Source organism: Lepidothrix coronata, unplaced genomic scaffold, assembly GCF_001604755.1.
Source record: "Lepidothrix coronata isolate B3197 unplaced genomic scaffold, Lepidothrix_coronata-1.0 Scaffold27, whole genome shotgun sequence".
Classification (NCBI taxonomy): Eukaryota; Metazoa; Chordata; class Aves; order Passeriformes; family Pipridae; genus Lepidothrix; species Lepidothrix coronata.
The window spans coordinates 348,475-374,711 of record NW_016690207.1 but is presented as its reverse complement, the minus strand read 5'-3'; the positions used below and the strand labels follow the sequence as shown (position 1 = coordinate 374,711).

General features: G+C 54.4%; 5 protein-coding genes across 18 annotated transcripts in view; 4 read left to right on the top strand and 1 right to left on the bottom strand.

Moving 5' to 3' along the window:
* Positions 1 to 7,800, top strand: part of KMT2A (lysine methyltransferase 2A) — a 41,185-nt gene extending 33,385 nt beyond the window's left edge. The window contains exons 29-36 of the mRNA XM_017809560.1: positions 334 to 398; positions 780 to 950; positions 1,477 to 1,551; positions 1,809 to 1,983; positions 2,362 to 2,469; positions 2,864 to 2,947; positions 3,327 to 3,456; positions 3,823 to 7,800. Coding sequence (XP_017665049.1) covers positions 334 to 398; positions 780 to 950; positions 1,477 to 1,551; positions 1,809 to 1,983; positions 2,362 to 2,469; positions 2,864 to 2,947; positions 3,327 to 3,456; positions 3,823 to 4,098 — 1,084 coding nt within the window. The 3' untranslated portion in view covers positions 4,099 to 7,800. The remainder of the gene's footprint in view (positions 1 to 333; positions 399 to 779; positions 951 to 1,476; positions 1,552 to 1,808; positions 1,984 to 2,361; positions 2,470 to 2,863; positions 2,948 to 3,326; positions 3,457 to 3,822) is intronic.
* Positions 7,801 to 8,255: 455 nt separating this feature from the next.
* Positions 8,256 to 9,391, top strand: TTC36 (tetratricopeptide repeat domain 36). Its single transcript, XM_017809580.1, has 3 exons — positions 8,256 to 8,421; positions 8,668 to 8,856; positions 8,928 to 9,391. Exons 1-3 carry the CDS (start codon positions 8,313 to 8,315, stop codon positions 9,194 to 9,196), a joined length of 567 nt encoding a protein of 188 aa, XP_017665069.1. The 5' UTR covers positions 8,256 to 8,312; the 3' UTR covers positions 9,197 to 9,391.
* A 386-nt stretch (positions 9,392 to 9,777) lies between these two features.
* TMEM25 (transmembrane protein 25) lies at positions 9,778 to 14,283 on the top strand. Of its 12 annotated transcripts, none has more exons than XR_001873950.1 (7): positions 9,778 to 9,976; positions 10,060 to 10,344; positions 10,580 to 10,870; positions 11,077 to 11,229; positions 11,331 to 11,417; positions 11,526 to 11,622; positions 14,194 to 14,283. XR_001873950.1 is itself a non-coding variant. In XM_017809576.1 (6 exons), exons 1-6 carry the CDS (start codon positions 9,898 to 9,900, stop codon positions 11,586 to 11,588), a joined length of 906 nt encoding a protein of 301 aa, XP_017665065.1. In that variant the 5' UTR covers positions 9,778 to 9,897; the 3' UTR covers positions 11,589 to 12,014. The 12 variants fall into 12 exon arrangements, 7 of the variants coding, with proteins under 7 accessions (XP_017665065.1, XP_017665067.1, XP_017665064.1 ...); XR_001873948.1 differs by having other exon boundaries at positions 11,331 to 11,431; positions 11,515 to 11,622; XR_001873951.1 differs by lacking the exon at positions 14,194 to 14,283 and adding an exon at positions 12,198 to 12,307 and having other exon boundaries at positions 11,129 to 11,229; positions 11,331 to 11,431; positions 11,515 to 11,622.
* On the bottom strand, positions 12,257 to 16,007 carry IFT46 (intraflagellar transport 46). 3 transcript variants are annotated; one of them, XM_017809568.1, is made up of 11 exons: positions 15,919 to 15,993; positions 15,657 to 15,830; positions 15,453 to 15,580; positions 14,858 to 14,932; positions 14,666 to 14,759; positions 14,230 to 14,358; positions 13,708 to 13,829; positions 13,558 to 13,624; positions 13,250 to 13,310; positions 12,927 to 13,012; positions 12,257 to 12,584 (listed from the first exon to the last, which is right to left on the bottom strand). In XM_017809568.1, the coding sequence occupies exons 1-11, from the start codon at positions 15,958 to 15,960 to the stop codon at positions 12,489 to 12,491; spliced, it is 1,074 nt and encodes a 357-aa protein (XP_017665057.1). In that variant the 5' UTR covers positions 15,961 to 15,993; the 3' UTR covers positions 12,257 to 12,488. The 3 variants fall into 3 exon arrangements, with proteins under 3 accessions (XP_017665057.1, XP_017665058.1, XP_017665059.1); XM_017809569.1 differs by having other exon boundaries at positions 13,708 to 13,826; XM_017809570.1 differs by lacking the exon at positions 15,657 to 15,830 and having other exon boundaries at positions 15,919 to 16,007.
* Positions 16,008 to 16,084: 77 nt separating this feature from the next.
* ARCN1 (archain 1) lies at positions 16,085 to 24,384 on the top strand. The gene is made up of 10 exons (XM_017809567.1): positions 16,085 to 16,163; positions 17,193 to 17,456; positions 18,074 to 18,253; positions 18,512 to 18,717; positions 19,125 to 19,286; positions 19,925 to 20,090; positions 21,331 to 21,478; positions 21,779 to 21,887; positions 22,027 to 22,231; positions 22,788 to 24,384. The coding sequence occupies exons 1-10, from the start codon at positions 16,161 to 16,163 to the stop codon at positions 22,875 to 22,877; spliced, it is 1,533 nt and encodes a 510-aa protein (XP_017665056.1). The 5' UTR covers positions 16,085 to 16,160; the 3' UTR covers positions 22,878 to 24,384.
* The last annotated feature ends 1,853 nt before the right edge of the window (positions 24,385 to 26,237 follow it).

The window sequence follows — 26,237 nt, the reverse complement described above, 5'->3', positions numbered from 1 at the left end:
CTGGGAGGCTCAGTGCTTGCTGAGGAGACGCTCGTGCAGCGATGCCTGATCGTGTGTTAGCACACATCTTATTCCTGAGTGGGGCTGACACAGAGCAGATCATAGCCTGTGTGAAATTAGGCTGCTGCCCACAGACCAATAGAGGCTGCAGACAGAAATGCTACTGAGTAGAATCATTTTGTTTGTTCATTTCCAATTGAACTGGTATTCGACCTGGAAGAAGGTTCTTTCTGTCTAGTTCTCAAGGTTTCATAGACTACTGCTCAGGATTGGTGAGGAAATGAGTCTGGTTGTTGACTGTTTTTCTCCATGTTCTCTTCCTTCCCTCCCAAGGCAAATGACAGTGCTCCCAGAGTCTCAATCAACACAGAACTCAGTAAATGAGCAAGAAAATGCAGGTACATCACTTCTTCAAACACACCAAGTCTTGGGGTTCTCCAGGACCAGGAAAGTGGTGTTTGAAGTTTTGATTTTTATGTGTCTTGTTCTCTCAAGGAAAGGCTCAGAGATATAACTTGTGTTATTCTTGCTATGAAGGGAGGAAAGGTTTGTTTGCTATTAATAGGTCTTGGACAAATAGTTTTGTCTCTGTTTTTGGTTTGTGAGAATTTCAGCATTTGAGATTTCACACTCTTATTTTGACACTCTAGAATTTTTTCTTGATTGGATGTACTGGTAAAAAGGCAAGTCAGTAAGGCATTTTCAGTTGTGGAACAACAGGTGGAAAAAGCATCATTATTTCCAGTTCCCATCTTCATGCTGGCTCCTGTCTTTTCTAGGCTCAAAAGCTCTCGAGGAAGAAGAGAGCACTTTCAGCTCCCCTCTTATGTTTTGGCTTCAGCAAGAACAAAAGAGGAAAGAGTGTCTTGGTGAGAAGAAACCTAAAAAAGGTTTGGTTTTTGAGATCTCTAGTGATGATGGTTTTCAGATCTGCGCAGAAAGCATTGAAGGTGAGAACCATGCAGTGTTGGTTGTACTGATTTTAACTGTCCTTACTAGAAGTAAAACTGTGACTTTTGAGGGCCTCCTACTTGCTTTTTTATAGATTAAAAAAAAGAGAAATCTCTTGGTTTACAGCCCTAGAACAAGCTTTGTTCCTGACCATGTCTGGATTCTATTTGTTTTTCTTTTTTTTTCAATGGAATATATTCAGTGAAATGTATGTTGCTGTCTCATTTTGTTTTATCAATTGACCGATGGTATTCAACCTTAGTTTGTCAAGAAATAGGCAGTGTGGATCACACAACGGAGTATTGGGTATCCAGACTTTTCCTCCAGACCAGTTGTAGTATACCCTGCCTTCCCTTTATGCCAAAGTGAATTTTGGAGAGGATGGAAGCAATTAAGATCCGAGGGTCTTAATTCATGCCCTGTGGAAGGTTGAAAACTTCATATTCTCCAATTAGTTTATTTAAATATGAGCACCCCAGTGCTCGAATACTCGGTCACTGTTTGTCATCTGTTTGTATGCTGCAGATGCCTGGAAGTCACTGACTGACAAGGTCCAGGAGGCCCGTTCGAATGCCCGCCTGAAGCAGCTGTCCTTTGCAGGTAACACCCTGCCCAGACAAACAGATGTCTCTGTGAGCATCTTGAGGTCTTAAGAGTTTCAATTCAGCTGCCACCTGATTTATGGAGGATAATTTCTTCCCAGTGGAAGGATTGGAAACTCTAACGTGGAATGCAGTAGCTAATGCAGTGCTGCTGTGACAGCTGTGTAGTGCCCCTGCTGTCTGTGACAAGCTGCTGTATCTTCCTGCTCCAAGTCTGCACTGACAGTGTTTGTTGTGCTCTATTTCTTATTCCAGGTGTGAATGGTTTGAGGATGCTGGGGATTATCCATGATACTGTCGTGTTCCTGATTGAGCAACTGTACGGAGCAAAGCACTGCCACAACTACAAGTTCAGATTTCACAAGCCGGAGGAGGCCAATGAACCTCCTCTGAACCCACATGGCTCTGCTCGGGCCGAAGTCCACCTGAGGCAAGTGTGAGTTTTGTTGATGTTGGGGTTAACGGCCCATTGGCTCAATAACTACTGCCATGGCAGGGCAGGAGCAACAAAGCTCCACAGCTCTAAAGCTCTTGGTTAAATGTTACCAACTGGCACATGAAAATCAGTTATTTGGCATCTTTGCAGTCTGCACATTTTCCTGTGCCACTTTGTGGCCTGTTGCTTGGTTTAACAATGCTTTCCTGGCTGGAGCTGTTCTTGGGCTATGCCTTACCCTGATGCACAGGGGCTTTAAGAGAGGACAAAGTGGGGAAGGTGTGAGACAGCAAACATGTCAGACTGTTGTGGCAACCACATGTTTATTTTCAGTCAGTATAACAAACTCCCTTTGGTCTCTTTAAATTGCAGGAAATCTGCATTTGATATGTTCAATTTCTTGGCTTCTAAACACCGACAGCCACCAGAATACAACCCAAATGATGAGGAAGAGGAAGAAGTGCAGCTGAAATCGGCCCGGTATGCAGCAGGGTTTAAAGGTTCAAAGGGGAAAATAATGCTGTGGTGTTAAAGTGAGCAAATGGGGCTTAGTTATGCGTTGTGTGCTTTGATGTGTTTAAACCATGAAAGCTGCCAAGAACTACCAGACATAGAGGTGACTCCTTCAATAACAAGAGAGGTGTCAGCTGAAGGTGACCATCAGACCACTCTGCCTTTGAATGTTTCTTTTCCTTGTAAAACAACGTGATGAGAATTTGGGGAGGAAATTATCTTTTACATATATGTGAAAACACAGCATTTATTTTGACTGCGTTCTCTGTGGGCTGCAGTGTCACAGTGTCTGAATTAATCCATCTTGGAAAGTGCCTCAGATAATATGTGGTTGTCACTTAGCAGCGCCTCTTTGTTCTAGGAGGGCAACCAGTATGGACCTGCCAATGCCCATGCGCTTCCGGCACTTGAAGAAGACCTCCAAGGAGGCAGTTGGTGTCTACAGGTACGGTTTTGCTTTGGTACTGCTGCCTCTGGGATAGGAGACAGTGGAAACTGAAAACTTTCTGCAAAGCCAGACTGCAAAATGCAGGGAAAAAAAAGCAGGCTTGGGCTTTTTACCTCCTCCTCCCTGCCCAAGTTATGTATTTAAAAAGTAATCCTCAGGACAAACCACTTGCTCCATGCTGGCTTACTTTGGCAATAGCTGAGGTGTGTGCCCAGATGTGGGCAAAGAGACCTGGTGTTGTTCTTGTTAGTGTTCTGTTAGAGAAGGGTAACAGTTCCTTGTCATGAATAACTCGTTTTCTGCAGCCTTTGCAATCTGATGTTCCTGAGCTTTGCTTGTCTCATTTGAAATACTCACTTTTCTTGTTGCATTTTAGGTCTCCCATCCATGGCCGGGGTCTGTTCTGCAAAAGGAACATCGATGCAGGTGAGATGGTGATCGAATATTCAGGCAATGTCATTCGCTCCATCCTCACTGACAAACGAGAGAAATACTACGACAGTAAGGTGAGTTTTGGGCTTTTGTAGACGTTCTTAAAGAATTTGGGAGAACTAGAAAGTGGCTGTGAAGGTAGGACAGGCCTATATGAAAACTGTGTTTGGAACATCACAGATTGGGTTTACAGACTACCTGGGATATTTCCATTCTTGCTGGAGCTTTAGAGGCACTTTTGATTCTCTCCTGTGGGCTGGGCGGGGTCTCGGGCCAGTCTCAGTGAGTGCGGGAATGAAATGATTCAGGTGGGAGCCCACGGGGCCCAGTGGAGAGAGGCTGCAGACACACACACAGGCTCAGCTTCGGAGCCGGGCTGTCTGCTGGGGTGGCTGTGCCTGCCCTGCCCACGCTGACCCTTCTCTGTCCTCCCTGTGCAGGGCATCGGGTGCTACATGTTCCGCATTGACGACTCTGAAGTGGTGGATGCCACCATGCACGGCAACGCGGCCCGCTTCATCAACCACTCCTGTGAGCCCAACTGCTACTCCCGGGTCATCAACATCGATGGCCAGAAACACATTGTCATCTTCGCCATGCGCAAAATCTACCGAGGGGAAGAGCTCACCTACGACTACAAGTTCCCCATTGAAGACGCCAGCAACAAACTGCCCTGTAACTGCGGCGCCAAGAAGTGCAGGAAGTTTTTAAACTAGAACTTCCATCAGCTGCAAGTGAGCCCTGGAGGGCCTGGGGCGAACCAAAGCTTCGAGTGAGCCCCTCTCCGGCTGCTTGGACAGGATGGAGAGGCTGGAAGCAGGAGTGAAGATGGGCTGGGCTCAGGGACCTGACTGGCGGCTGTGTTTGTCCGAGTCCACATCTTCATGTCTCGCATGTGCACACTCACCCTTGTGAGAGACACGGGGCGGCTGGAGAAGATCCTCAGCGTGGTTATGTTTTTGCTATTCTCATTTCCCCCTGCCCCCATATTTGTTTCTCAGCATGGGGCTAATGAGTGGGAGAGGGGAGGGGAGGTCAGCCCAGCAGGCGCAGGGCAGCAGCCGTGGGTCCTGTCCCTTTTTATGTCCTGGCTCAGAGCTCTCCTCTGGGTAGCACAGGGTTTGAGTGAGCTTTTCTCCTGGGAAGAGGGGCTGTGTCTTGCCAACAGTTCTCCCCCTGGGGACTGCGTGTCTGCAAAACACTATCTGTGAGCAGGAGGCTGCCCTGCCTGCGCAGGGCTCTGCGGCACAGCGGGCTGGCTCAGCTGCCTTCACAAGGAGAGCAGAACAGAGCAGCCCCCAACTAGACAGAAGGGAGTTTGGCTGGCACCTTGCTCTGAAATCCCTGCCTGAGAGCAGGGGAACTCCTGGCATTCTTTGGCAGAGAGGGCTTGTGCCAACAGTTGGGGTGCTGTAAATCTTTGCCAGCAAAGGCTCCCACTTCAGCACTTCCCTCCCTGGTTGTGTGGGAGGGAAGTGCTCCTCTCTGGATCTTGTCTCCAGCAGCTGGCATCCTCCTCTGCTCAGCAAGCTCCTGGCATTGCCAGCCAGCAGTGTCTTGGTCACCATGGAGCTGGTCCAAGGGATTGGACAGAAGTCTTTAAGGAGAGAGGGGTGGTGCAAGGTGGCCCTGGACTCAGCCACACACCACTGTAGGGCAGGAGCTAGGAAGGAATGGTGTGGGGGCACCCGCTCTGCTCTGCCATGCCACACTGTCCCAGGGCCAGGGGGGCAGGCAGAGGAGTGACCCTGGGCACGTGCCTGTCGTGGTTCGTGGTCTGGGTGTAGTCACGTGTTCCACGAAAGGCACGGGAGGGGCACCAAAATGGAGCCAAAGTTCTCTGCAAAGACAAGGCCAAGCACCAGCCAGCCTTGTCCGTACAGCATCCCAAAACCCATAGGAAATATGTGAGGTGGTGGCTCAGGAACCAAGCGGGGTCTGGATGAGTCTAGGGACACCACCATCCTGGTTGGAGCGGCGTGAGTCCTCCTCCCCACGGGGTCTGCCCTGCGCCTCAGAGCAAAACCTGAGAGAGAAGTGAGAGCCCCTGACAGCGACGACATTGGATTCTGCTCTGTTCTGTTTACAGTTTAGTATTTAAGGTTTTATAAATGTAAATATATTTTGTATATTTTTCTATGAGAAGCACTTCATAGGGGAAAGCACTTATGACGAGGCTTTTTAAACAGTGGTATTATCCTAATTTAAGAGAATCTCTTTTTAATGATTTTTTTATTTTCATAGGACGGTTCTAGGAAATACCTGGCTGGACACAGTCTGAGCCTTTCTCCAGAGGGGGGGTTGCTTTAGTTTTGTTTTCTACTCTTGTTCTGCCTTTTTGACTTCAGTAACTGTCTCCAGGAGGGTTGGCTGGACCTTAAACTGTACTTGCCTGTAAAGATGGGGGCAGGAGGGAGAGCTGCCCAGCGTGGGAGGAGTTTGGCTCTGTAGGAGGACAGTCTGTGCCCCGGGCAGGAGGCGACTCCGCCTTGCTGTGCACTAGCGGAGGGTTTAAAAAAAAAAAAAAAGCGAGGCCGAATGAGAGACCTGACCCTCGATGCCTCTTTTCTGGGATGAAAGAGGCCGGTCTGGGGCACGTGCCTCCTCCTTCAGTCTCTCCCTCAAAGGCAGATGGGTTTTTCCGCAGAGAGGGGAAAGCAGAGAGTGCTCTCTCTTTCCTGAGCTGTCCCTGTGGGGTAGGTCAGCGGCCGTTCCAGGAGCCGGTGGGTCCGAGGGCTGCTCTGAACCGGCACCAGCAGTTGGTGGGGAAGGGACCAGGAACAGCTGCTGACTCCCCAGGTCTCTCAGAGGGGCACCCTGAATCTGCACCTCTCGGGTCTTGAGAATTCTTCCTCTGCCCTGAGGAGGAAAAACAGCGCTTGGAGGGTCGTGACCTGCCGGTTTCCTTTCGTTATTGCACTGTGTGAGGATAATTTGGTGGTAACTGTTGAAAGCAAAGTCACATTGACGCTGCATTTGTTACTGAGATGATTTGATGCACTGACAGTTTGGGAACGCACATACCTTGAGGAGCCCGGAGAGTGCCCGCCCTGGGGATCTGGGCCCCGTGGCCCCGGGCATGGCTGCTCTCGGCCCTTTTCCTTCCCTGTTTCTGACGCAGGGTGAGGGCTCAGCCCTCCTTGTGGGGAAGCCCATGAATTTATCCCAGAGCTCAGCTCCGCCACGCTGCTGCCGCCTCCCGATGTCCTGGCTGCGGGAGGAGGCTCCGCTGGGAAGCGCTGCCCAGAGCCACACCACGTGGGGAGAAGTGGGAAGGAGGGTCGGGGGGAGCTCCCCAAGATCCAAGTGCCAGGCATCCTCCTCCCGCCGGGACCAGCCGAGCCGGTGGGCTGCCCGCTTTGCTGCTATTCCCGTCGCGGCTGCCTTGGCGGGAGCTGCTGTGGCCAGTGAAACTGTCTGTACCCCCGGGGAGCTGTGCCCGGGCCTGTGGGGCGAGCGGCAGCAGGGCCGGGGCAGCCATGGCTGCGGGGACTCAGCCTGCCCGCCCTCGCCCCAGCCAGTCGGGAGCACCCAGCTCCCCATGTATGAATGTATATTTTATAAGGACTGACACAGATCATGGTATCTGAAAATACTAAAAAAGGAACCTTAGGGCGTTTATTTTTCTTTGTACAAAGCGACATGGTTTTTTTTTAAAGGAGAAGCGGGTCATTGCAAAGGGCTGGGTATCTTTTCTTTCTGGTTTTCTTTCATTTCAAAGCAATACCAGGTTCTTCAGCAGGACGGTCTGTGCAGAATCATGCCATTCACCCATACACTGGTCCACTCTCAACACTCGCAAGTTTTTTTTTATAACTATAAATACAGTATATATAGGAACTAATATAGTAATGCACCGTGTAATGAAGCCTAGTTCAGTATCGGTCCATGGCTTTTAATTCTCTTAACACTATAGATAAGGATTGTGTTACAGTTGCTCACGGCGCTGGGAAAGCCTTGCTGCGCATTCCCGCTGGCAGCCAGGGCAGGGAGCCGGGAGCGGGTGGCTCGGCCTTTCCCGGCCCTTCTTGTTACAGTCAGTACTTGTACAACTTGGTTTCTTCCTTTCCTTCCTCTCGTTTTGGTTATGAATGTTGGGGTACCACCTGCATATAGGGAAAAATGTGCTCTGTGCTTTCCTGGTATCTTTTTAACGAGGTACAGTAGCTTTGTCTATCAGCCGAGAACTATACTTGTGGTGTTTCTTTTATTGAACTTACAGTCTCTTTAGTAACTACAGGTAGGTGAATAATTGTTTAAAAAAAAAAAAAAAAAGCTCTGCAAAGGCAAGGTTATGTTCTAGAAATACATTTCTTGACAACTTATCATGTATAACAAAACGTTTTTTTTTCTTGTGTTCTTCCAAGCTTCTGGTTGTTTTTGTTTTTGTTTTTTTTAAAAAAAAAAAAGAGGAAACGTGTCTAAAGTACATCAGTGTTAACTCCCTGCCACAGGGAAGAAGGAAATACTTTAATAGTTTAAAAAAATGCTGAAAGCTCTGCAAAAGACTGAATGTAAAAATAAAAAGTGTACATAGTTGTAAAAATACAAAAAAACAAAGGAGTTTTTAAACATGTTTATTTTCTATGCACTTTTTTTTATTTAAGTGATAGTTTAATTAATAAACATGTCAAGTTTATTGCTGCAGAGGGCTGCTCTCCATTTCTTCTTGAGGATTGAGAAGCTGCTTCTCCTCCAGGAAATTCGCTGGGGACAGGAGCCCCTGGCCAGCACCGAGGGCTGCACGGGGTGTTTGGTGAGGAGCCCTCAGCTCCAGTGCACATGGGGGGCACTGGCCAGGTGGTGGGGCCTCACGCCTGGGCTGCAATAGGATGGGGCAGGGTGAGGTGGGGCTGGCAGTGTGAACATTAACCAACCCACAGCCTCCCCCTGGAGCCCCATCACAGGCCTCAGTGGCACAGAGGGCACCATGGCCACGGCGAACGACAGGGCTGTCCTGCAGACCATCTTTAACCCCAGCACCCCTTTTGGGGACATCCCAGGGTTGGATGATGAGGAGGAGGACATCGAGTTGGAAGGTGAGGTGACACTGCACTGGTTCTCACTGGAATTGGTGGCAGGGTCCCCATGGGGTGAGCTGGCAGGCAGAGAAGGAGGCTCTGCAGGCTGGGAGCAGCTCCTGCCTGAGGCTGGACCTCACCACCCTGTCCTGTGCCTGTTCCCTCCCTGGACTGGAGGTGTAGGGTGGCACTAAGGCTTGCAGCCCACGGGGTGTCCTGGTGCCACCACTTCCTAGCCCAGGGCTCCTGTTTGCATTGCCACAGTGGAAGCTTTTCCATTGGAGTTGCTGCAGCAGGTCCAGGACCTGGAGCTGCAGGGAGTTTCTGCGGCTGAGTCGGGAGACGTGAGCGCGGCCCTGGAGCGGTTCAGCGAGGCCATTCGCCTGCTGCCTGAGCGCGCCTCAGGCTACAACAACCGGGCCCAGGCCCTGCGCCTGCGGGGGGACGTGGCAGGTGAGCAGCACAGGAGCGGGTGGTCCCCTGGTATCCCCATACCCCACCAATGCCCCTCTCCCCCTCACCAGGTGCCCTGCAGGACCTGGACACCGCCATCCGCCTGAGCCGTGGGCGCGGCCAGGCCGCCTGCCAGAGCTTCGTGCAGCGTGGCCTCATCCACCGGCTGCAGGCGCGGGACGAAGACGCTCGGCAGGATTTTGAGTGCGCGGCACGCCTGGGCAGCGCCTTTGCCCGGCGGCAGCTGGTGCTGCTGAACCCCTACTCGGCACTCTGCAACCAGATGCTCTGTGAGATGCTGGGGCGGCTGCGCAACCCCAATGGCACTGGGACCGAGTGAGTAGGCCAGGTAGAGCCATGCTCCCGAGGTGGCCTATAGGCAGGCACGTCCTGGCTGCCAGAGAAGGTCTATCTCTGGTGTCAGAGATCCTGTTCCTCCTCCTGGCTGGTAGCCGGGGACGGGAAGTACTGAAGTGCCTTGCTGTTTGTGTCTTGCTCTGCTCCACTCCCAATAAACCTCCTCCTGTCCCTGGCACTTGGGCTCCGCTTGCGGCGTTGCGGGCGTTGTGCCGCGATTCCCGAGCGCGCACAGCCCCGCCGAGATGGGGGCCCTGGTGGGCGTGAGGCTGGGCCCCTCCGTTGAAGAAGGGAGATGGGGTGCACGGGAAGGTGCATCCCCTATCCCTCCTGGGTGCCGCTCTCGTGTGCGGCGGGCCTGCCCCGGCGGCTGCGCGCAGCGGTCCTGCTCGGGGGCGGCAGTTGCGGCGCCCGGGCGGAGGGAGGGATGGATGGATTGGATTCTCGCAGCTGCGCCGGGCCCGCCCCCGCGCCGCATGCACGGCCCTGCGCGCCGGGGCCCAGACGCAAAGCCGCACTGCAGACCGGGCTGGACACAGCAGCAGCGATGCCGCAGGTAAGGTGCAGCCGGGCCACAACCTCCGGCCCTGTTGTGTGCTGGAACACTGCGGGCCCCGCGCGGGGACGGCCGCATATCCCTGCTCCAGCTGCCTCTCTCCTAGCGCTGAGCACGGCTGATATGCCATGGGGTGTCCAAAGGGCTGGCCGGGGTCTGCCCTTGTCCCCCTCCTGCTGCTCGGCCTCCCGGCGCTCTCCTCAGCAGGTGAGGCTGTGTTGGGGTCCGTTGCACAGCTCCGGCAGCAGGACCCCCGCTGCAGCTCTGACCTGCCGCGGGCTCTCCGGCAGGGCTGGGGGAACTGGGCCCCACCATCGACGGGCAGCCTTGGACAGTGTGCACGCTGCAGGAGGGGGAGAGCCGTGCCTTCACCTGCCGGGTCCCCCAGCCAGTGCCCGGTGCCACACTGGCCTGGTACCTCAACGGCCAGAGGCAGGAAGCCAACCTCTCAGCTGCAGGCACTGCCAGCACCCTCACCCTCACTGCCCGGCGCTCTGACCACCAACTCAACTGCTCCCTGACCGACCCAGCCTCAGGGGAGACCTACAATGCCTCTGTCCTCCTCAACGTGCAGTGTAAGGTCCACAGCACTGGCCTGCTTCAGACTGGGATATGGGGAGGGTGTGTGGGGCTCCAGCCTGGTAGAGGCTGGACACCATAACCTGTGTCCATCACAGCCATAGCAGAGCAGCAGCTTGTCAGTCCCATGCAGAGGAGGCAGAAAGTGCTCCTGGACCCTAGCGAGACAAATCCTACTCTGTGTTGCCCCCATCCCTCCTGCCCATCTCACTGTTTCTGTTTTTTACCCAGATAAGCCAGAGATCCTGAGGGCAGGTGCCCACTACCAGGAGGTCGAGGGTTCTGGCCTCCTCCTGGTGCTCTTTGTGCTGGTGCAAGCCAACCCACCTGCCAGCATCACCTGGGTGGACCAGGATGGGCACGTGATGGCCAATGCCTCCGAGTTCCTCCTCCTGGGTGCCACGCACTACCCAGGGCTGGCCAACCACTCGCTCCACATCCATCTCAGCAGCGTGGCTGGGAACTTCTCCGTCAGTGCTGCCAACAGCGTGGGCATCACCACCGCCTCACTCCTACCCACAGGTAGCTGTTGGGGGGGTGGGCACAGCACAGCAGCTGTGTGGAGGGGTGCTGAGGGGGCTGCACTGCCCGTGCAGGTCTGCTGGATGCCCATGTGGAGCTGCCCCTCCTGGGTGTTGCCGTCGGAGCAGCACTGGCCCTGGCCACCCTGCTCAGCCTGGGCTCCTGTGCTGCCTGCCTGGCGTGCCGCTCACCCAAGCCAGTGCCAGGCCCAGGGCGAGCAGAAGGGAGCAGCCTGCCCAGCCGGTGCTCCCGTTGCAGTGGCTCCGAGCACCCACAGCCCCAGAGCACACGCCTGCCCCGCCAAACCCGGTCCCTGCCGCCCGACCTGCACCTCAGTGACCTCGCACAGGAGGATGGAGGTAAAACCCCAACATACCAGCGCAGCAAGACACATAGGGCCACAGGTGCTGCCTTGGTGAGGGATAGATGTCCTGGCTTTTGCTCCTTTTCTGCCCTGCAGCTTCCCCCAAGGATGTGGGAGCTGGTGCCAGGGGAGAAGATAGTGCCCTGCCAGGGCTGGAGAATCACCTTGTCCTCAACAAGATTGGTGAGGAGGTGCAGGTGGGCGCGTGGCCCCGCTCAGTATCAGTGGGATACTGAGCTCCGTGGTTGCCCCAAAAGGCAATGAGCTGTTTGTCCTACAGGTTTTGTTCAGCTCCCAATGTCTGGGCGCATCTACAAAGTGCCCAGCGTAAGCAGTGACGAGATCTGGCTGTGAGTCATGGTGCCCATGAGCCAGGTGCCCACCCCAGGTACGTACCAGCCTCTGGAGCAGGGCAGCCAAGGGTGCCAGGGAGGCTGTTCTGGGAGGTGGGCGCTGAGCAGCTCTGGCTCTGTGCTACACTGTGTGCTGCAGGGCTCAGGAGCTGCACTGTCAGCCAAGGCATGTTTTTATGTAGCCCATTCACTTTCCCAATAGACTGTTATAATCAAAACGCATCAAAGCTCTTTATAGCTAGGCTTTAGTGCTGTGATTCCTCCCAGGGTAAGGCCAAGCACCAGCCTTGCTTTAGCAGGTTTGTGACTCGCTTGCTGCATGATCCTCTCTGCCCCTGCCCCTGCTGCTGTGGCAGATGGGTGGGCAGGCAGTAGGGCAGGGGCTGGGGAGAGTCGTTCCAACAGCAATAAACTAAACTCGAGCGTCTGTGTGGTGCTGCGCAGGTTATTTTCCTTGGCAGGAGATAAAGGGCTTGAGAATAGGAAAAGTGGACTCAGTAATAAGGGGCAGACAGATTCGAGATCCCCAGGTCAGACTAGGAACACCCTGGGCAGATCTGAGTGTTGTGTCTGAGTGTGGAATTTATTCCTGTTTGCTCCAACCTTCTAGCGTGTGCTCGAGAAACCTCTGCTCTGCAGCACCTACAGCACAGGGAGCCTGACACTTTGAAAGGCTGGTTTAATGCTGAACTCCTTGGGAACAAGTCAAAAACAGCCATTAGGCAGCTAATGCAACAAAAATGAGTCAAGTCCTACTCTCCAAACACAGAACAGCCTAGCAATGTCTCCAAGACCAAGGAGGCTTTTGATGTGCTGTGTGACATTTCACAGCCTGCTCTGGGCACACCTTAGTGTCCAGCAGCAGACAGTGATCCAGGAGATGAGGGTTTAATGTGAAGCTTCAGGTAAAGCTCACCACCTCTGCCTCTGCCGCTTGTGAGGGTGGGTTGGATGGTGGGCTCCTGCCTTTCTGCCCATCAGCCAGGGGCTTGAAGTGCTGCAGGGAAAAGAATGTGCTCGTGCAAATATCCGACTCCTGTTGCTCAGAGTACATGCATCTGAACACACTGGCCACATCAGCTGTGTGTGAGCTGTGTGCTCAGCAGTGCCCCGAGGAAACATGCTCTGGCTCATGCTGGCCTGTTGAACAATGTGGTGCCCCAGCTCGGCAGCGCAGCTGAGCTCCCTGCATCAGGCAGAGGCACCAGGGACAGGAGCAGCTGAGAATATGTTCCCAGGGCCCACCAGCCCTTTGCACACACCCACTGCTCCAGAAAGCCAAACAGGACCCGGGCAATGCTGCCAGCTGGGTGAGCAGCACCTGGCTGGAGCTGCCTACCTGCGAGTTCTTGAACTCTGAGAAGAGGGAGAAGAGGACATGCAGAGGCTGGATCCGGCTCTTGTACACGGGGATGTCCAGAATGGCTATGGGCAAGAGCAGCAGCGTGTGAGGGCACCTGGGCTTGCACCCTTGTCAGGAAGAGCTGAGCTCCCCACTGCCCACCAATCCCTTGGGCTTCTGTGCACCAAAGACTGCAGTCCCCTGCAGTACAAGAGCCATTTCCCACTGAGGCAGCAGCCTCCAGCTAAAGCCCTCTGGCTTTCAGTGAGAGCGCCAGGCCAGCAGCAAGTTGTGTCCCCAGCACAGCCTCCCCAGCTCACCACAGATCATGTCGATGTATTCAGCGAGGTCACAGCTCATCTCCGCGGTCGGGAGGCCCACCTGGAACAGACGGGGCCATCAGCTCTGCTCCTGGATTGCAGGAGCCCGGGAGCACAAGCAGGCCACGGGGGCAGCAGCTGGGAATTCCAGCATTGGGCTGCTCTCTGACTTCTGGCAAGGGGGAAGTGGTGAGGAGGAACAAATCTGAGCGGGCTGAGCTGTGGGATGGAGCAGGCACCTGGCTTTCACAGCAGATGGTTTCTAAGTCCCTGCGTTGAGCTAATTACTGATCACTCAGACAACATACCTTTCCCAAGAGCTCCTCAAATTCCGGTGACCATTCCTGCATCAGGGTCTCAATGTCAGGCATTGGCCTGCCAGGGAAGAGAAAAACAAACTTTAGGATCACACACAACCTTCCACTGCCAGACTGCGGTGAGCTGACATCAGGGATCACCTGGAGTAATGGACTGTGGCAGGAGGTTTGCAGCGGTGCAGTTCACTGATACTTTCAATCCAGCTGTCAATGGCTTTGGGGTTCTTCTCTGCATTCTCCAAACTCTTCACTTTTATCTGCTGCTAAAAACACAAATATAAACCTGGAAGTGTTTCGTGGTGTTTTGAGGCTTTTTGGGAACCCTGTGTTCACTCCTGATGAACCAGGGCTTCTCTCTTTCCCAGCTGCACTTTATCAATGGATTTCTGCAGGCAAAATGCCAACTAAAACCAGGTATGGATAACCAAAAAGGAAATAAAGCATCACCCGAAGGGAACAGACTCAAAGTCTGTACCAAAATTTGCATTTTGGTTGCAGTTTAAAGCTATGGATTAAAGCAAAAGGTTCATTTTTGCTACTTTTACAGTCAAGTTCTTAGTTGTACCACAACACTGGAGTCACAGAGACAAAAGTAAGAGTAAAATGCCATGGTTTCACTCCAAGCAGTGTGCAGCAAGTGCAACCTCCCTCTCCCTGACTCACTGTGATGTTGTGTTGCTTGGAGTTCTCTGTCAGCCAAAGAGAGAGCACGGTGGGATCCGACTGCTTGGTCGAGGGCTCATCCAGGACCAGCAGGCCAAGGTTGTCAGGCTTCCAGTCAGGCCGGGGAACCTGCAGGAGAACAGAGCCCTCTCTGCGGAGTCCAGGGCAGGTTTGTACAGAGCCTTTCCGTGAGCTCCCTCGGATGTGTGTACTCAGTACAGTGCTGCCCGAACAGCACGTGGTGTTGGAGAAGGGAAAACCCAGCCCTTACCCCAAGTCACCTAAGTGTTGTATGAGAGGTGACCGAGCCACCAGGTGTACCTTTCCAGGTCTCTGCCCATTATGTCCCAGAGCGAGAGCACAGCAACAGACCGGCCCCTGCCATGCCCACTGCCCCGTGGGGCAGGGCCGGGACAGGAACCTGAAGAAACTGTACCTTTAGGAATGCATCAATATCCCCAACAGCAGGAATAAAGTCTGGAATAAAAGGCTGCAGCTTGTGCTCAATCTCTACTGTTTTGGGAGTGTACCTGCAAAAAAACACCACCACAGCATCTGTGACCAGGAACTGTGCTGCAGTAATTGACACAAAAGAGAGCCAAGAGCAGGCCAAAACCCTTCCACTCACCTCTTGATGTATTCAAAGAGGTCTTTGATTTCAGAAGACACTTGCAGGTAGTCAAAATCTGCTGGATTGAAGTCACTAAAGAAAGGAAGAGAGTCATGGGCAAAGATTAATGTGTGGCAGGTTCTACTGGGCCCTGTTTTGCCTTGGACCTGGTGGCCAAGAAAAGTACTTGAACGAGGGATAGTTGTGATCATATAGCTCCACAAAGAGTTGTCAGAAAGGGGCTAAGTGCTCTGCACAAAGGCAGACGTTCGGACAGCAATGACGTGGTCAGCAATGGCTTTGGAGCTGAAAACGTTGGAAAAAGAGGAGGATTATCAGGAGCCGAGTGACGTGTTTGAGATGGTCCTTCCCAAGGCTGGCTGACATCTTGGGTTGTTCCAGCCCTGCCTCTCCTGGGCACAGCAAACAGCACCTGGGGCTGGTTCATCACCTGGAGGAACCATCGTCCTGGAGCACTGGGGACGAGCTGCCTGTCTCGATGCCCATGATCCTGCTCACCCTCGCGGGATTAGGGATCAGGGGATCAGCAGAGAGTCCCGTACGGCCCCCACCAGCCCCGGCCCCAGCTCGTCCAGCCGGTAATGCCGCTCACCCCTCCAGCGCAGCCCCCTGCTCCTCCGAGTCATCCTCCGAGTCGCTCTCCGACGAATCCTCCTCCGAATCCTCATCGTCCTCGTCGTCGTCCTCGCTGAGGGCGGCGGGGTGGGCCACCGCCTCCTCCTGGGCGAGAGAACCGCGTTCTCACCGGATGTCCCCGGGTGTCGCCGGGCCGTCCCCCCGCCCGCCCCGCTCGTACCTTCCCGCTGCCGCCCCGCTCGCCGCTCCCGCGCTCGGCGGCGCCGCCGGACACCGTGGGCCGGCGGGAGCCCCGCGGGCGGCCCGCGCCCCCCGCCCGTGGCGAGCGGGCCCCGGGCTCGGCCTCGGGCAGCTCCAGGCTCTCGTCGTACAGCTGGTTCTCCACCGGGCGGGGCTACGCCGAGAGGCAGAGTCAGGGGCAGGGCGGCCCAGGGCCCACATCCACCGCCCCCCGTGTTCCCCCGTGTCCCCCCGTGTCCCACCTCCGCCCTCCCCGTGTCCCTCCGCGCCGCTGCCGTCGCCATGGCAACCCTACCCCTCCGGATGGCCAGAGCGGCCCTGGGGCGCGCGCGCCCCCTGGCGGCGGGGAGGAGCCACTGCCCCGCCCCCCCGTGACGACATTTCCGGGTGCGGACGTGGCGCGGCGCCGCCATCTTGCGGGGCCGCCCGGGGACCGGACGGACCGAGCGCCGCTCCCGCCGCCGCCGCCGCCGCCGCCGCCGCCATGGTAAGAGAAGGGCCGGGCCCGCCCGCCGCGGGCGGCGCGGGGCTCGCGGCAGTCTCTGGGGCAGCCCCCGGGCCCGCCGGGCCCGCGCGCAGGTCGACGCTGGAGTCCGCGGCCTGGCGGGACGGAGCGCGGCGCTGCCGTCCGGTGCCGGCGGGGCCGCGGCAGCTCGCCCCTGCTGCCTCGGAGCCGCGGTGCCTCCTGAGCCGACTGCTTCACGTTCGGGGTCTCAGGTGTAGCCGGGCGGGCGGTGCCCGCCTGCCCTGCGCTGTGGCCCTGAGAGCTCTGTCTCTCGCGGGGCTGCTCCGGCTCCTTTTCCCCGTGGCAGCGTTGTGGGGATCAGCACAGACCCCCCGCGCACGGCTCCGCCTGCAGCAGGGACCAGTGATGCCGTGTTGGAGGGTTTCGGGTACTTTCTGTCCGTTTGGGGATTTAAAAGCTCTGAAGTGCAGAACAGCGTTATTCTGACAAAGGTAATTAAGAAAGTAATCTGTGAGAGGGAAACGTCGGGAGGAAGTCTGGTCAGATAGAGAGAAGAAGGAAGACAAAGTGCAGCTGGCGAGTGATAACGCTTGCGAGCTGCCCGGGAGGCACCTGAGGCCTGTGGTGATAACCAGGGCTGTATCAACCTGGCTGTGCTGTGCGTGTGGCACTGGGAGAGATGTCACATTTCACAGCGTTCCTGTGTGTAGTAAGCTGGGGCAGCCTGATGGAAAAGTCCATCTCCTGGAGCCTCCCCTGACGCTCCTGCGGGTTGTTACACCTGTGTGTGTGTGTGGAATCAGGAAGGGGTTCATTTGCCTGACAGAAGCAGGGAGAGCTCTGAGGTTAATGTAGGGACAGAACATGGAATGGGGAGAGAGAGAGAGAGAGAGAGAGAGAGAGAAAAAAACAGAGGTGTCTCTGCTCTTGGCATAATTCAGTTCCCGGTCACAGAAAAAGACATAAAATCACATTCTGAGTGCATGCAGGTAAGGTGTGGTGGGAAGTGATCCTTTCCATGGGCCAGGCTCACCCGCTCTGCTCACCCAGGTGCTGTTGGCAGCCGCCGTATGCACGAAGGCGGGGAAGGCCATCGTGTCCCGGCAGTTCGTGGAGATGACCCGCACCCGCATCGAGGGGCTGCTGGCGGCATTCCCAAAGCTGATGAACACGGGCAAGCAGCACACGTTCGTGGAGACAGAGAGCGTGCGGTACGTCTACCAGCCCATGGAGAAGCTCTACATGGTGCTGATCACGACCAAGAACAGCAACATCCTGGAAGACCTGGAAACACTCCGGCTGTTCTCTAGAGTGGTAAGGATCTGTCACTCGGTGATGTGGCTGTAGCCCGGAACGGCGCCGTTGTGGGGCACCTGTTTCTGAGCTGGTGCTGGACTGCCTGCCTCTACCTGGCAGCGTGGTGTTCCAGAGCTTCCCTTCCTGACTAGGAAGAAAGCTTTGAAGTTTTGTTGGTAGTTTTGAACCTACCGTAAGAAATCCTCAGTTGTAGTTCAGTTGATGAGACCAAAGTGCTGATCGTAATTTAGCATAAATTAGCCTAAGGCTCATATTACTTCAAAAAGTAACATGATGTTACAAGTGCAGGTTGCTTTGCAGGGATCCTGAAAGCAAATTCATGTCTTCATACAATCAAACTATCTTCAGGAAATCTGCTGGCCCTAGCATGCAGTTGGGCTTCTCTGAGTTAGTGTTACAAGGAAGCTGAGAGGTTCTATAAGGATTTTAGTGTGGAAAAACTAATAATGGCAAAACTTCTTCTTGTTTATCAACAGCTTAATGGTACCTGCAGCAGCGGAAGAGTGCACTGGGGTTGGGAGGGTCAGCACAGCTGTGACCTCTGGGATGGTAGAAGGAAAGTGTTTACGCAGTACTCTCTGTGGGTACTCCTTTAAAATGTGTTCTCCTACTAGATCCCTGAATACTGTCGAGCTCTGGAGGAGAATGAGATCTCTGAACACTGCTTTGACCTGATCTTTGCATTTGATGAAATCGTTGCCCTGGGCTACCGCGAGAACGTAAATCTGGCGCAAATTCGGACCTTCACTGAGATGGACTCACATGAGGAAAAGGTGTTCCGGGCAGTCCGAGAGGTGAGCACGGACACCTGCGAGCTTGGCATAAGGTGCCATGTCTGGGAAATGCCGCCTTTGCTATACAGAGGTGTTCCTCCACTTTGGTAGGGCCATGCAGTCATTTAGCTTTTCTGTAAACTTGTATTCTGTATCTGTCTAAACCTGTATCTTGTTTTGTTTTTGTTGTCAAGGGGTTTGTGGGCAACTGCATTTAGTTCCTGTGCAGGCTGAAGTTGAGGTTGCAAAGCTCCATCAGTCTCCTGTCTCTTCTTTCAGACGCAGGAACGCGAAGCAAAAGCTGAGATGCGTCGTAAAGCAAAGGAGCTGCAGCAGGCCAGGAGGGATGCAGAGAGACACGGCAAGAAGGCACCCGGGTTTGGGGGCTTCGGCAGCTCGGCCGTGTCTGGGGGCACGACGGCAGCAATGATCACAGAGACCATCATTGAGACTGAGAAGCCCAAAGTGGCACCAGCACCAGCCAGGTAGGGGGACAGCAGGTGGTGAATGTTCTCTGGAGCCAGCGGTGGCTCAAAATATGTGCCCAAAGAGAAGTTCTAACATAGGTTCCTCATCTGTGTAACTGTTGAGGAGCATTTGTGCCATATACCACAGTAACACCCTTTGTAGTCTCCCTGGAATCTTGGATGAGCAGTGAGCTTCCCATTTTGTGTGAGAAAAAGAGGTCCCAACTCCTGGTAATACACAGAACAGAATCCAGATCTAAATTATAGCTTAGCACCTGACACGTAAGACAATAGTGCTGTGCGTGTTGTCTCCAATAAAGGGTGCTAAAGTGAATGGTGTGGTGTTGGGATAGTCAAGTTATAGTACTTAAAGATAACCAAGAAGGAGGAACCTGTTGCAGTGAGCTGACTTGACCTCTGTTTAGACCTTCAGGTCCCAGTAAAGCCTTGAAGCTCGGCGCTAAGGGGAAGGAGGTGGACAACTTTGTGGACAAGCTGAAATCAGAAGGAGAAAATATCATGACTTCCGTAGGCAAGCGCTCTGTGGAAGCAGCCAAAGTTCTCGCTCCTCCTGTTAACATGGAGAGGTGAGTGCTGCCCTTGCTTTGGAAGTGGTCTCCTCACAGCTCTCCCTGTGTGTGGCCCTGGGAGAGAGCCTTCCTGTTCCTTTTGGGCTTTTTCCTGTGCTCCCTTACCTTGTAACTATAACAGTTGGTGGGCAAAATCTGGGAAAGTATGGCAGCAAGAAAGTAAATAGCTAGTTTGGTTAGTCATCTTCCTAACTAAAATGGGATGTCCATCCATTGCTGAGCTGAGGTTGGGAATTTTCTGTGCCTTTTGCCTTCAAATAGCCGGTGTTTTCCCTGTTTCCTTGCCTCATTGCCACTCAGGATGGAGGTATTCACGCTTCATTTTACATGCAGCAGTTCAGAACCTTTTAGTGCCTGGAGTGCTGTGGCCTGGCAGAAGGGATTTGAGTGACCACCATGTCGAGATGCTGCATCAGTGCTGTTTAACTGGGGTCCCATCCCTTGCAGACCCGTATCCATGGATTCTCCTGCCCCCGAGTTTACCTGTTGGAGCAGCATTAGCCTCCATGGTGCTGGCCATGCTGTTCTGTTCAGGAGCTCTTGCTCAGTACGCACAGCCTGTCCTTCCTGAGCACTGATCTCTCTGCTGCCTGGGAGATGAGTGTAGGACTTGAGCTTTTTCTCTATCTGTCTAGTGTGCACATGAAAATAGAGGAGAAAATCTCCTTGACTTGCGGCCGTGATGGAGGGTTGCAGAACATGGAGCTGCATGGCATGATCATGCTGCACATCTCCGATGAAAAGTTTGCACGGATTCGCCTGCATGTAGAAAACGAAGACAAGAGGGGAGTGCAGCTGCAGGTAAAGCCTATCTGGAGTCCTATGCTGTTGAATGTGCTTTTGTTGTTTTCCAGGGAAAAAAAAATTGGAAATATTTGAGCATGCTACTGTCCTGTATTCTCATCCAAGCTTTCTCAGCAAATGCATTGGAAATGGGAGTACTCAGTGCAGGGCCAGTCATGCTCAAAGGATTGAAGTTCCCTAGAGAAATGCGGTCTTGGTGCTCGCCATCCTGCCGTTGGAGCCTTATCTGCCCAGCAGTGCACATTGGCATGCTGGGTGACTTCACTTGGACTTTGCAGCAGCCTAGTGTGTTGCTTGGTGCCTGTTCGTGTGATGTCAGTTGCAGCCGTGGACTGGGAGTAGGTGAACAAACTTCTGTGCCAATGGGGAATGAATTTATTCTCTCTGGAGCCATTTCTTCCTGGGGTCGCTTGTCCTGTCACTGCTGTACCTGGGATGATTGCTGGAGCACTTGATCACAGTCGGTAGTAGCAGCTCAGAAGGTTCTTGGGAGATTTGTCCTTCCCTTTTTCTGTATGACCATATTGATCCCTGGAGGTGGTGTTGCTTTGACACACTCTGGCTCACCCCTTGCCAGGGGCTTGTCCGTACATCACTGACTGCAAATCCACTTCCAGCACATCCCATGAGCGAGTCTCTAACAGCGCTCCCCTGGGCACTGCTTTAAGTGGAAGATGAGGCCAAACCCTGTGCTGACTCCTGTTTTTCTAGTGGAACTTAACAATGATTTGCAGAAAGCCTCTGCTTCCAAAAAGCTGCTCGTGCTCACAGTTGGGAAGCGTACGTTTAAATGGAGTTTGGCTTCTGACACATACGTGCGTTAAGGTTGCTGAGGGAGGTCATAGTAGTGTGGTTTCATACTGTTTTTCCCAGCAGCACTAGGTTGATTTTTCTTCAAGAGAAATGCGTGCTGTGGACCTTCAGTATGTTCTTTAGGATTTGAGGAGTTAAGTTGTTTCGTAAGTACCAGCCCAGGGCATGTATTACTGGAGTCTCTGGCGCAGTGACACGTAAGAATGGCAGTGGTGTGGATCCTTCTTGTCAGATCAGCATTTCCTGGAAGGAATCCCAAGTTGATAAGCCGGTGTGCTCCAGATGGACTTCTGAGCCAGGAGCAAGCATGATGTGTGTTTTGTCAAGAAAAACACTCTGTGTAGGCCTGTCCTGGTAGAACCTGCATTACCTACAGTTCTGTCCTTGGGCCTACCTACAGCCTGGACATGTGTTCTTCTTTCAGACTCACCCAAATGTGGACAAAAAGCTCTTCACTACAGAGTCACAGATTGGTTTGAAGAACCCAGAGAAGTCATTCCCTATTAACAGCGACGTGGGTGTGCTGAAGTGGAGGTTGCAGACCACGGAAGAGTCTTTCATTCCATTGACGAGTGAGTGCGAGTCTGGGAGCTCGGGTGGAAGAGGCTGATGTTTGTCTGTGGGCTGCTTGTTTGTATCCCCCTTGCGGCAGCTGGGCTGCCTGGAGCATGGCACAGTGTGAGACTTTGGAGATACTGTATGTATCCAGTGCCTGCCCTCAGCAGTGTGCATTTTTTGTAATGCTCTCAAAGAAAACAGAGCTTTTCTTAAAGTCAGAATTTCTAGGGGATGACTTGGCTGGGCATTTCGAAGTGAAAGCCTACTTCATGTGGAAGGCCTGTGTGGTTCACACACTGTCTCTGTGCCCACAGTTAACTGCTGGCCCTCAGAGAGCGGGAACAGTTGTGATGTCAACATTGAATATGAGTTGCAAGAGGAGAGCCTAGAGCTGAACGATGTGATCATCACCATCCCCTTGCCGTAAGTAACATTCCTTGTCCGAGCAGCACTAACAAGTCCACCTCCTTCTCCTCCCTGGTTTGTGGGTCTGGTCAAGCTGACAGGCACTTTCTTAGCTCCATGCAGGGAAGTTATTTTCACTTCTCGTTGCCTGCTCTAGGTCTGGTGTCGGCACCCCAGTGATTGGGGAGATTGATGGCGAGTATCGCCATGACAGCCGGAGAAACCTCCTCGAGTGGTGCCTGCCAGTGATAGATGCCAAAAACAAGAGTGGCAGCCTGGAGTTCAGCATAGCAGGGCAGCCAAACGACTTCTTCCCGGTGCAAGTCGCCTTCGTTTCCAAAAAGAACTATTGCAACATACAGGTATGGTCACTGCCGGTGCTCCACAGGTGTGATGTCACTCTTGCCTCAGTCCCTGTCTGACTGACACTGGCCATGCTGCAGTGGGGCATTGCTGTCCCACTGGCCATGGCTGAGGGGTTGACATTTACTTGCTACTGAGATAACTGGATTTGGGAGTGTCAGCAGACAGCACTGGCAGCTGACACCTCCCAGAGCTTGCCTGCAGTTTCAGTTGTGCCTTCATGCCTCTGAGGAATCACTAATTCCCCTCAGACTTCATTAGAGAATCCATCGGCCTTGGAGCCAAAACACTGCTCGGCATATGACTGTCTGCCCCCACTGAAGTGTAGCCAGCAGCTGCCATTTCACTCCTCAGTGGAGACACAGTTACCACAGAATATCACTCCACTCTTTCAGGTTTCCTGGGAACAAAGATCTTTGTTTCAGGGCTGAGTTGTGGTTCAAAGGTGCCGGGTCAGTTCTCCCCTCATGACCATTCCAGCGTTGGTAAACACAGCATCGCTGTGGTGGGGAGCGGGGTTCGATGCTGAGCTAACACTGCCTGTTGTCTCCACAGGTTACCAAAGTGACCCAGGTAGACGGGAACAGCCCTGTAAGGTTTTCCACTGAAACCACCTTCCTGGTGGACAAGTACGAAATCCTGTAATGCTAGACGTGGGGAAGTGCAAAGGAAGAAATTTTTTAAATTAAAACAAAAAAAAGAGACCGACGTTTATTCTGAATGTTGGGAACGCCGCAGCCCCCTCTGCTAGGACATGTGGCTCCGTCTGCCATCTGCAGCGTTCCTGGGTCACAGACATTTTTTGGAAGAGAATTGACGTGCTCGTGGGGGGAAAGGCCACAAATTTCTTTGGCAGATTTTTACCGGCCGGCAGAAAAGCAAGATCTCCGCAGAGAGCCTGACTTTGATGTGTTCCCTCCTCCCCTGGCGACGCCCAGAGCTCAGCCCCAGAGCCGACCAGACATCGTTCCCTACCCTCCCAAAGCGTCACATGCTGTTCCGTTGTTGGTGCTTACATTTTGATTTCTCCTCGTCCTTCAGCTCTCGTTTCCATTGAGGAAAGCAGGCACTGAGAGAACGTGTGTGGGGCCGCCTGCTGCTCCGGACCCTTCCATCTGGTGGAAGCTGAGCAAGTTGCCCTTGGCCTCAGAGGTGGGGGGATCGTAGCAGGGGCACAGGGTGGGTAAGAGGGACCAGGGGCTTTGGTCCTTTTGCCCCACAAGGTTACTGCCGTTCCTTGAGCCCTGCTGTGCTGCGATGGCTCAGCTCCAGATGCTCTGGCTCCTGCTGCAGGGGGAGAGCTTCTGTAGGGGACTGTGTCCTCGCTGTCTGCCACAGCTGCTCTTGGGCCAGGCTTTGGAGGAGGTTTGGTTAGGTTAGAACCAGCTGCATGTCCTTTGCAAGGCCCTTTTGGTATCTGGGGAGGCAGAAGGCTTTTCCCGCGTGGGTGAAGGGAACTGAACCCGGGTAACTGATTGCTGGTCAGAACGTGTCCCAAAACAGTGTTTGTTCAGCGCTGGCAGGGGGGGAGAAGGAAATGCTGTTTTCCAGGAAACATGGGGGCTGATCTGAGCTGTTCCTCTCCCCACTGCCTCACCAGCATTATTTGCCTCATCTCACAGATCTGTGCTCCCATCACAACTCATCTCACCTGTGTGGCTGGGGCCTGTCACAAGTGTCACCTGCCCCCGGGCACACCTCACCTCTGGCCGGAGGGCCTGAGTGTGGAAGGCAAAGGCCCTAGAAGTGCATGTACTGTGCTCTGTGAGAGACAGCCAGCCTGTCATGGGCCCCTGGGGTCCTCTGCCAAAGAAGTCCGTGGTCTCTCCTCTGCTGGCAGCACCTGAGAGAGAAATCAACCCTGGTCCTGTCCTGGGAGGGCAAACCCTCCTCCCTAGCAAAGTAGGTAATGAATCCCAGTAACCTGGTCCTGTTCCAGAGCTGCTTGTCTGTATGATTTTTAAAATGGAGTCGAGGCTAGTTCAAGCATCCAAGGAGCTTTTTTTTTCTTACATTCGTTGGAGGGTGATATTTAAACCGAGCTGAGATCTCCCCTTTTTGTAACCCCATATGATCCTGGCCTAGGGAATAGAGCACATTCCAGTGTACACAGAGAATACTGAGTCTAATCAAATAAAGTACTGTCAAAGGAGCTGGCTGGGGGTCGTGAGGTCCTTCCGGAGCCGGGGCCGCTCAGCCCAGGCCCCGCGGGGGCGGGACGGGGCCGGCACCGGGCGGGGCGGGGACACGGCCGTGGCAGGCGGTGGCGGACAGCGGAGCGGCGGCGGCGGACAGCGGAGCGGCGGCGGCGGCAGAGCCCGGGAGAGGCTGCCTGTCCAGGGGAGTGAAGGTGAGCGGCTGCCGGGATGGGGTGGGACCCTCCCCTACTCGTGGCCCAGGCGACCCCTGCCTTGGGGAGCCTGCGAGGCTGGTTTCAGCGTGTCCTGCCCTGCAGAGACCTTCTTAATGCTTTGGGGGCAGCTTTGTGATGTGGCGGGGGCGAGGGGAGGGGGCTTAGCTGCCTTGGCTCCTGTCAGGGCCAGATGTGGAACGTATTTGGGATCCCTGCCCCCCGGGGCACTCTGGGAGGGGAGCAAGGAAGGAGCTGCAGGCAGTAAAGTAGGAAAGACCCCGTCAGCCATACAACTGGTCAGTGCACAATACTTTAGGGGTGTGTGGGTGGACTGGGAGCTGGGTCTGGGTCTGGTGGTCCGCATCAGTGGTGAGTTTGGTGGTGTGGGAGCCCCCAGAGCAGTATGGTCTCTGTGGGAGGCTGGACAAGCCTCTCCCATTCAATTCCTGCTGCAGCTGGAGGACAGTTGGAGGGGGAGATGGTGCTTGGCCTGAGGCCACCTCTGCTGTCCCTGAATCCTCTTGGGGAGCCTGGGAACGGTGCTGGCCTGGCCGGCCTCTGCTCCATGGCTGGACTTTGTTTACTCCAGCTTCCTGCCACGTTCCTGCCACAGCCCCTTCAGCCGCTGTCAGAAAGCCAGAGGAATTTGGCAGCCCCATAAGGTCCAGCTGCTGTGCCGAAGGGCCGCCCTCTCCCCCATTCCTCCAGCTGCCCTGCAAGCTGCCAGCCCTCTCTGGGCACCAGGCACAGGCTGCAGGGGGGCAGGTCCCCTGGCCAGGCACCACAGGCAGCTCAGACGTGAGGCAGCACTGTCGGGTGCTTTTTTGGTAACTCCTTGTATGTTTGGGTTTTGCTCTGTGGTGCTATGTGTTGGTATATGGGGGGCAGCAGGGCAGGGTGCCATGCAGGGGGATGGAGCCACAGGATTGCACAGCAAGGGGTCTTTGCTGTCAGCCAGACACCAGAGAGTGCTCGATGACTGTTTTGGAGAGAGGAGGTTCACCCTGCCCCTCTCCCAGCAAACACAGGGCTGGATGATGAGTTCATGCCAAGGACTGGATTCAAGACCCACCAAACCTATCCTGTGCTATCGTCTGTGAGATGTCATTAGTGGGAGTCACAGAGGCTCCTCGCTGAGCTGAGTCTCTGGCCTGCAGTTGAGAAGTCATCACTGAACAGAAGAGTGTTCTGAGGAGCAGCTTTCCACTGTGCAGCCTTGAGGGGTCTGGAGCTCATGGTGGAGGTTTCCCTGTCTGTGTTGCAGTGTCTGGAGGCACACGCTGATGCTGGGGTCGGTGCTTGAGCTGCAGCAGTGGTCGGGACTGCATATGGTGTCAGAAGCCTTTGGAGCTGGCTCACCTGGGGGAGTGTTGGGTGCAGGAAAGCAAGGCTGTACGCCCTCCCTGACCTGAGTACATAGTGGGCAACCCCCAGTCTGTGGAGAGCCCGAGGTGTGATGCTGGCAGGGTCTCGGCGGGAGCACAGCTGTGCTGCAGTGGTGCGGGAGCACTTCCCGGGAGCGATGAAATAAGCGGGTGTGGCCGGGATTCCTCGGCTCCCGCTGGAGCTGTCTGGCGGCTGATTTACGGTGGTGTTATTGCCAGGATCGTGGCGTTGTCCTAGCAACGGCAATGGAGCCCCCACCGCCCCTA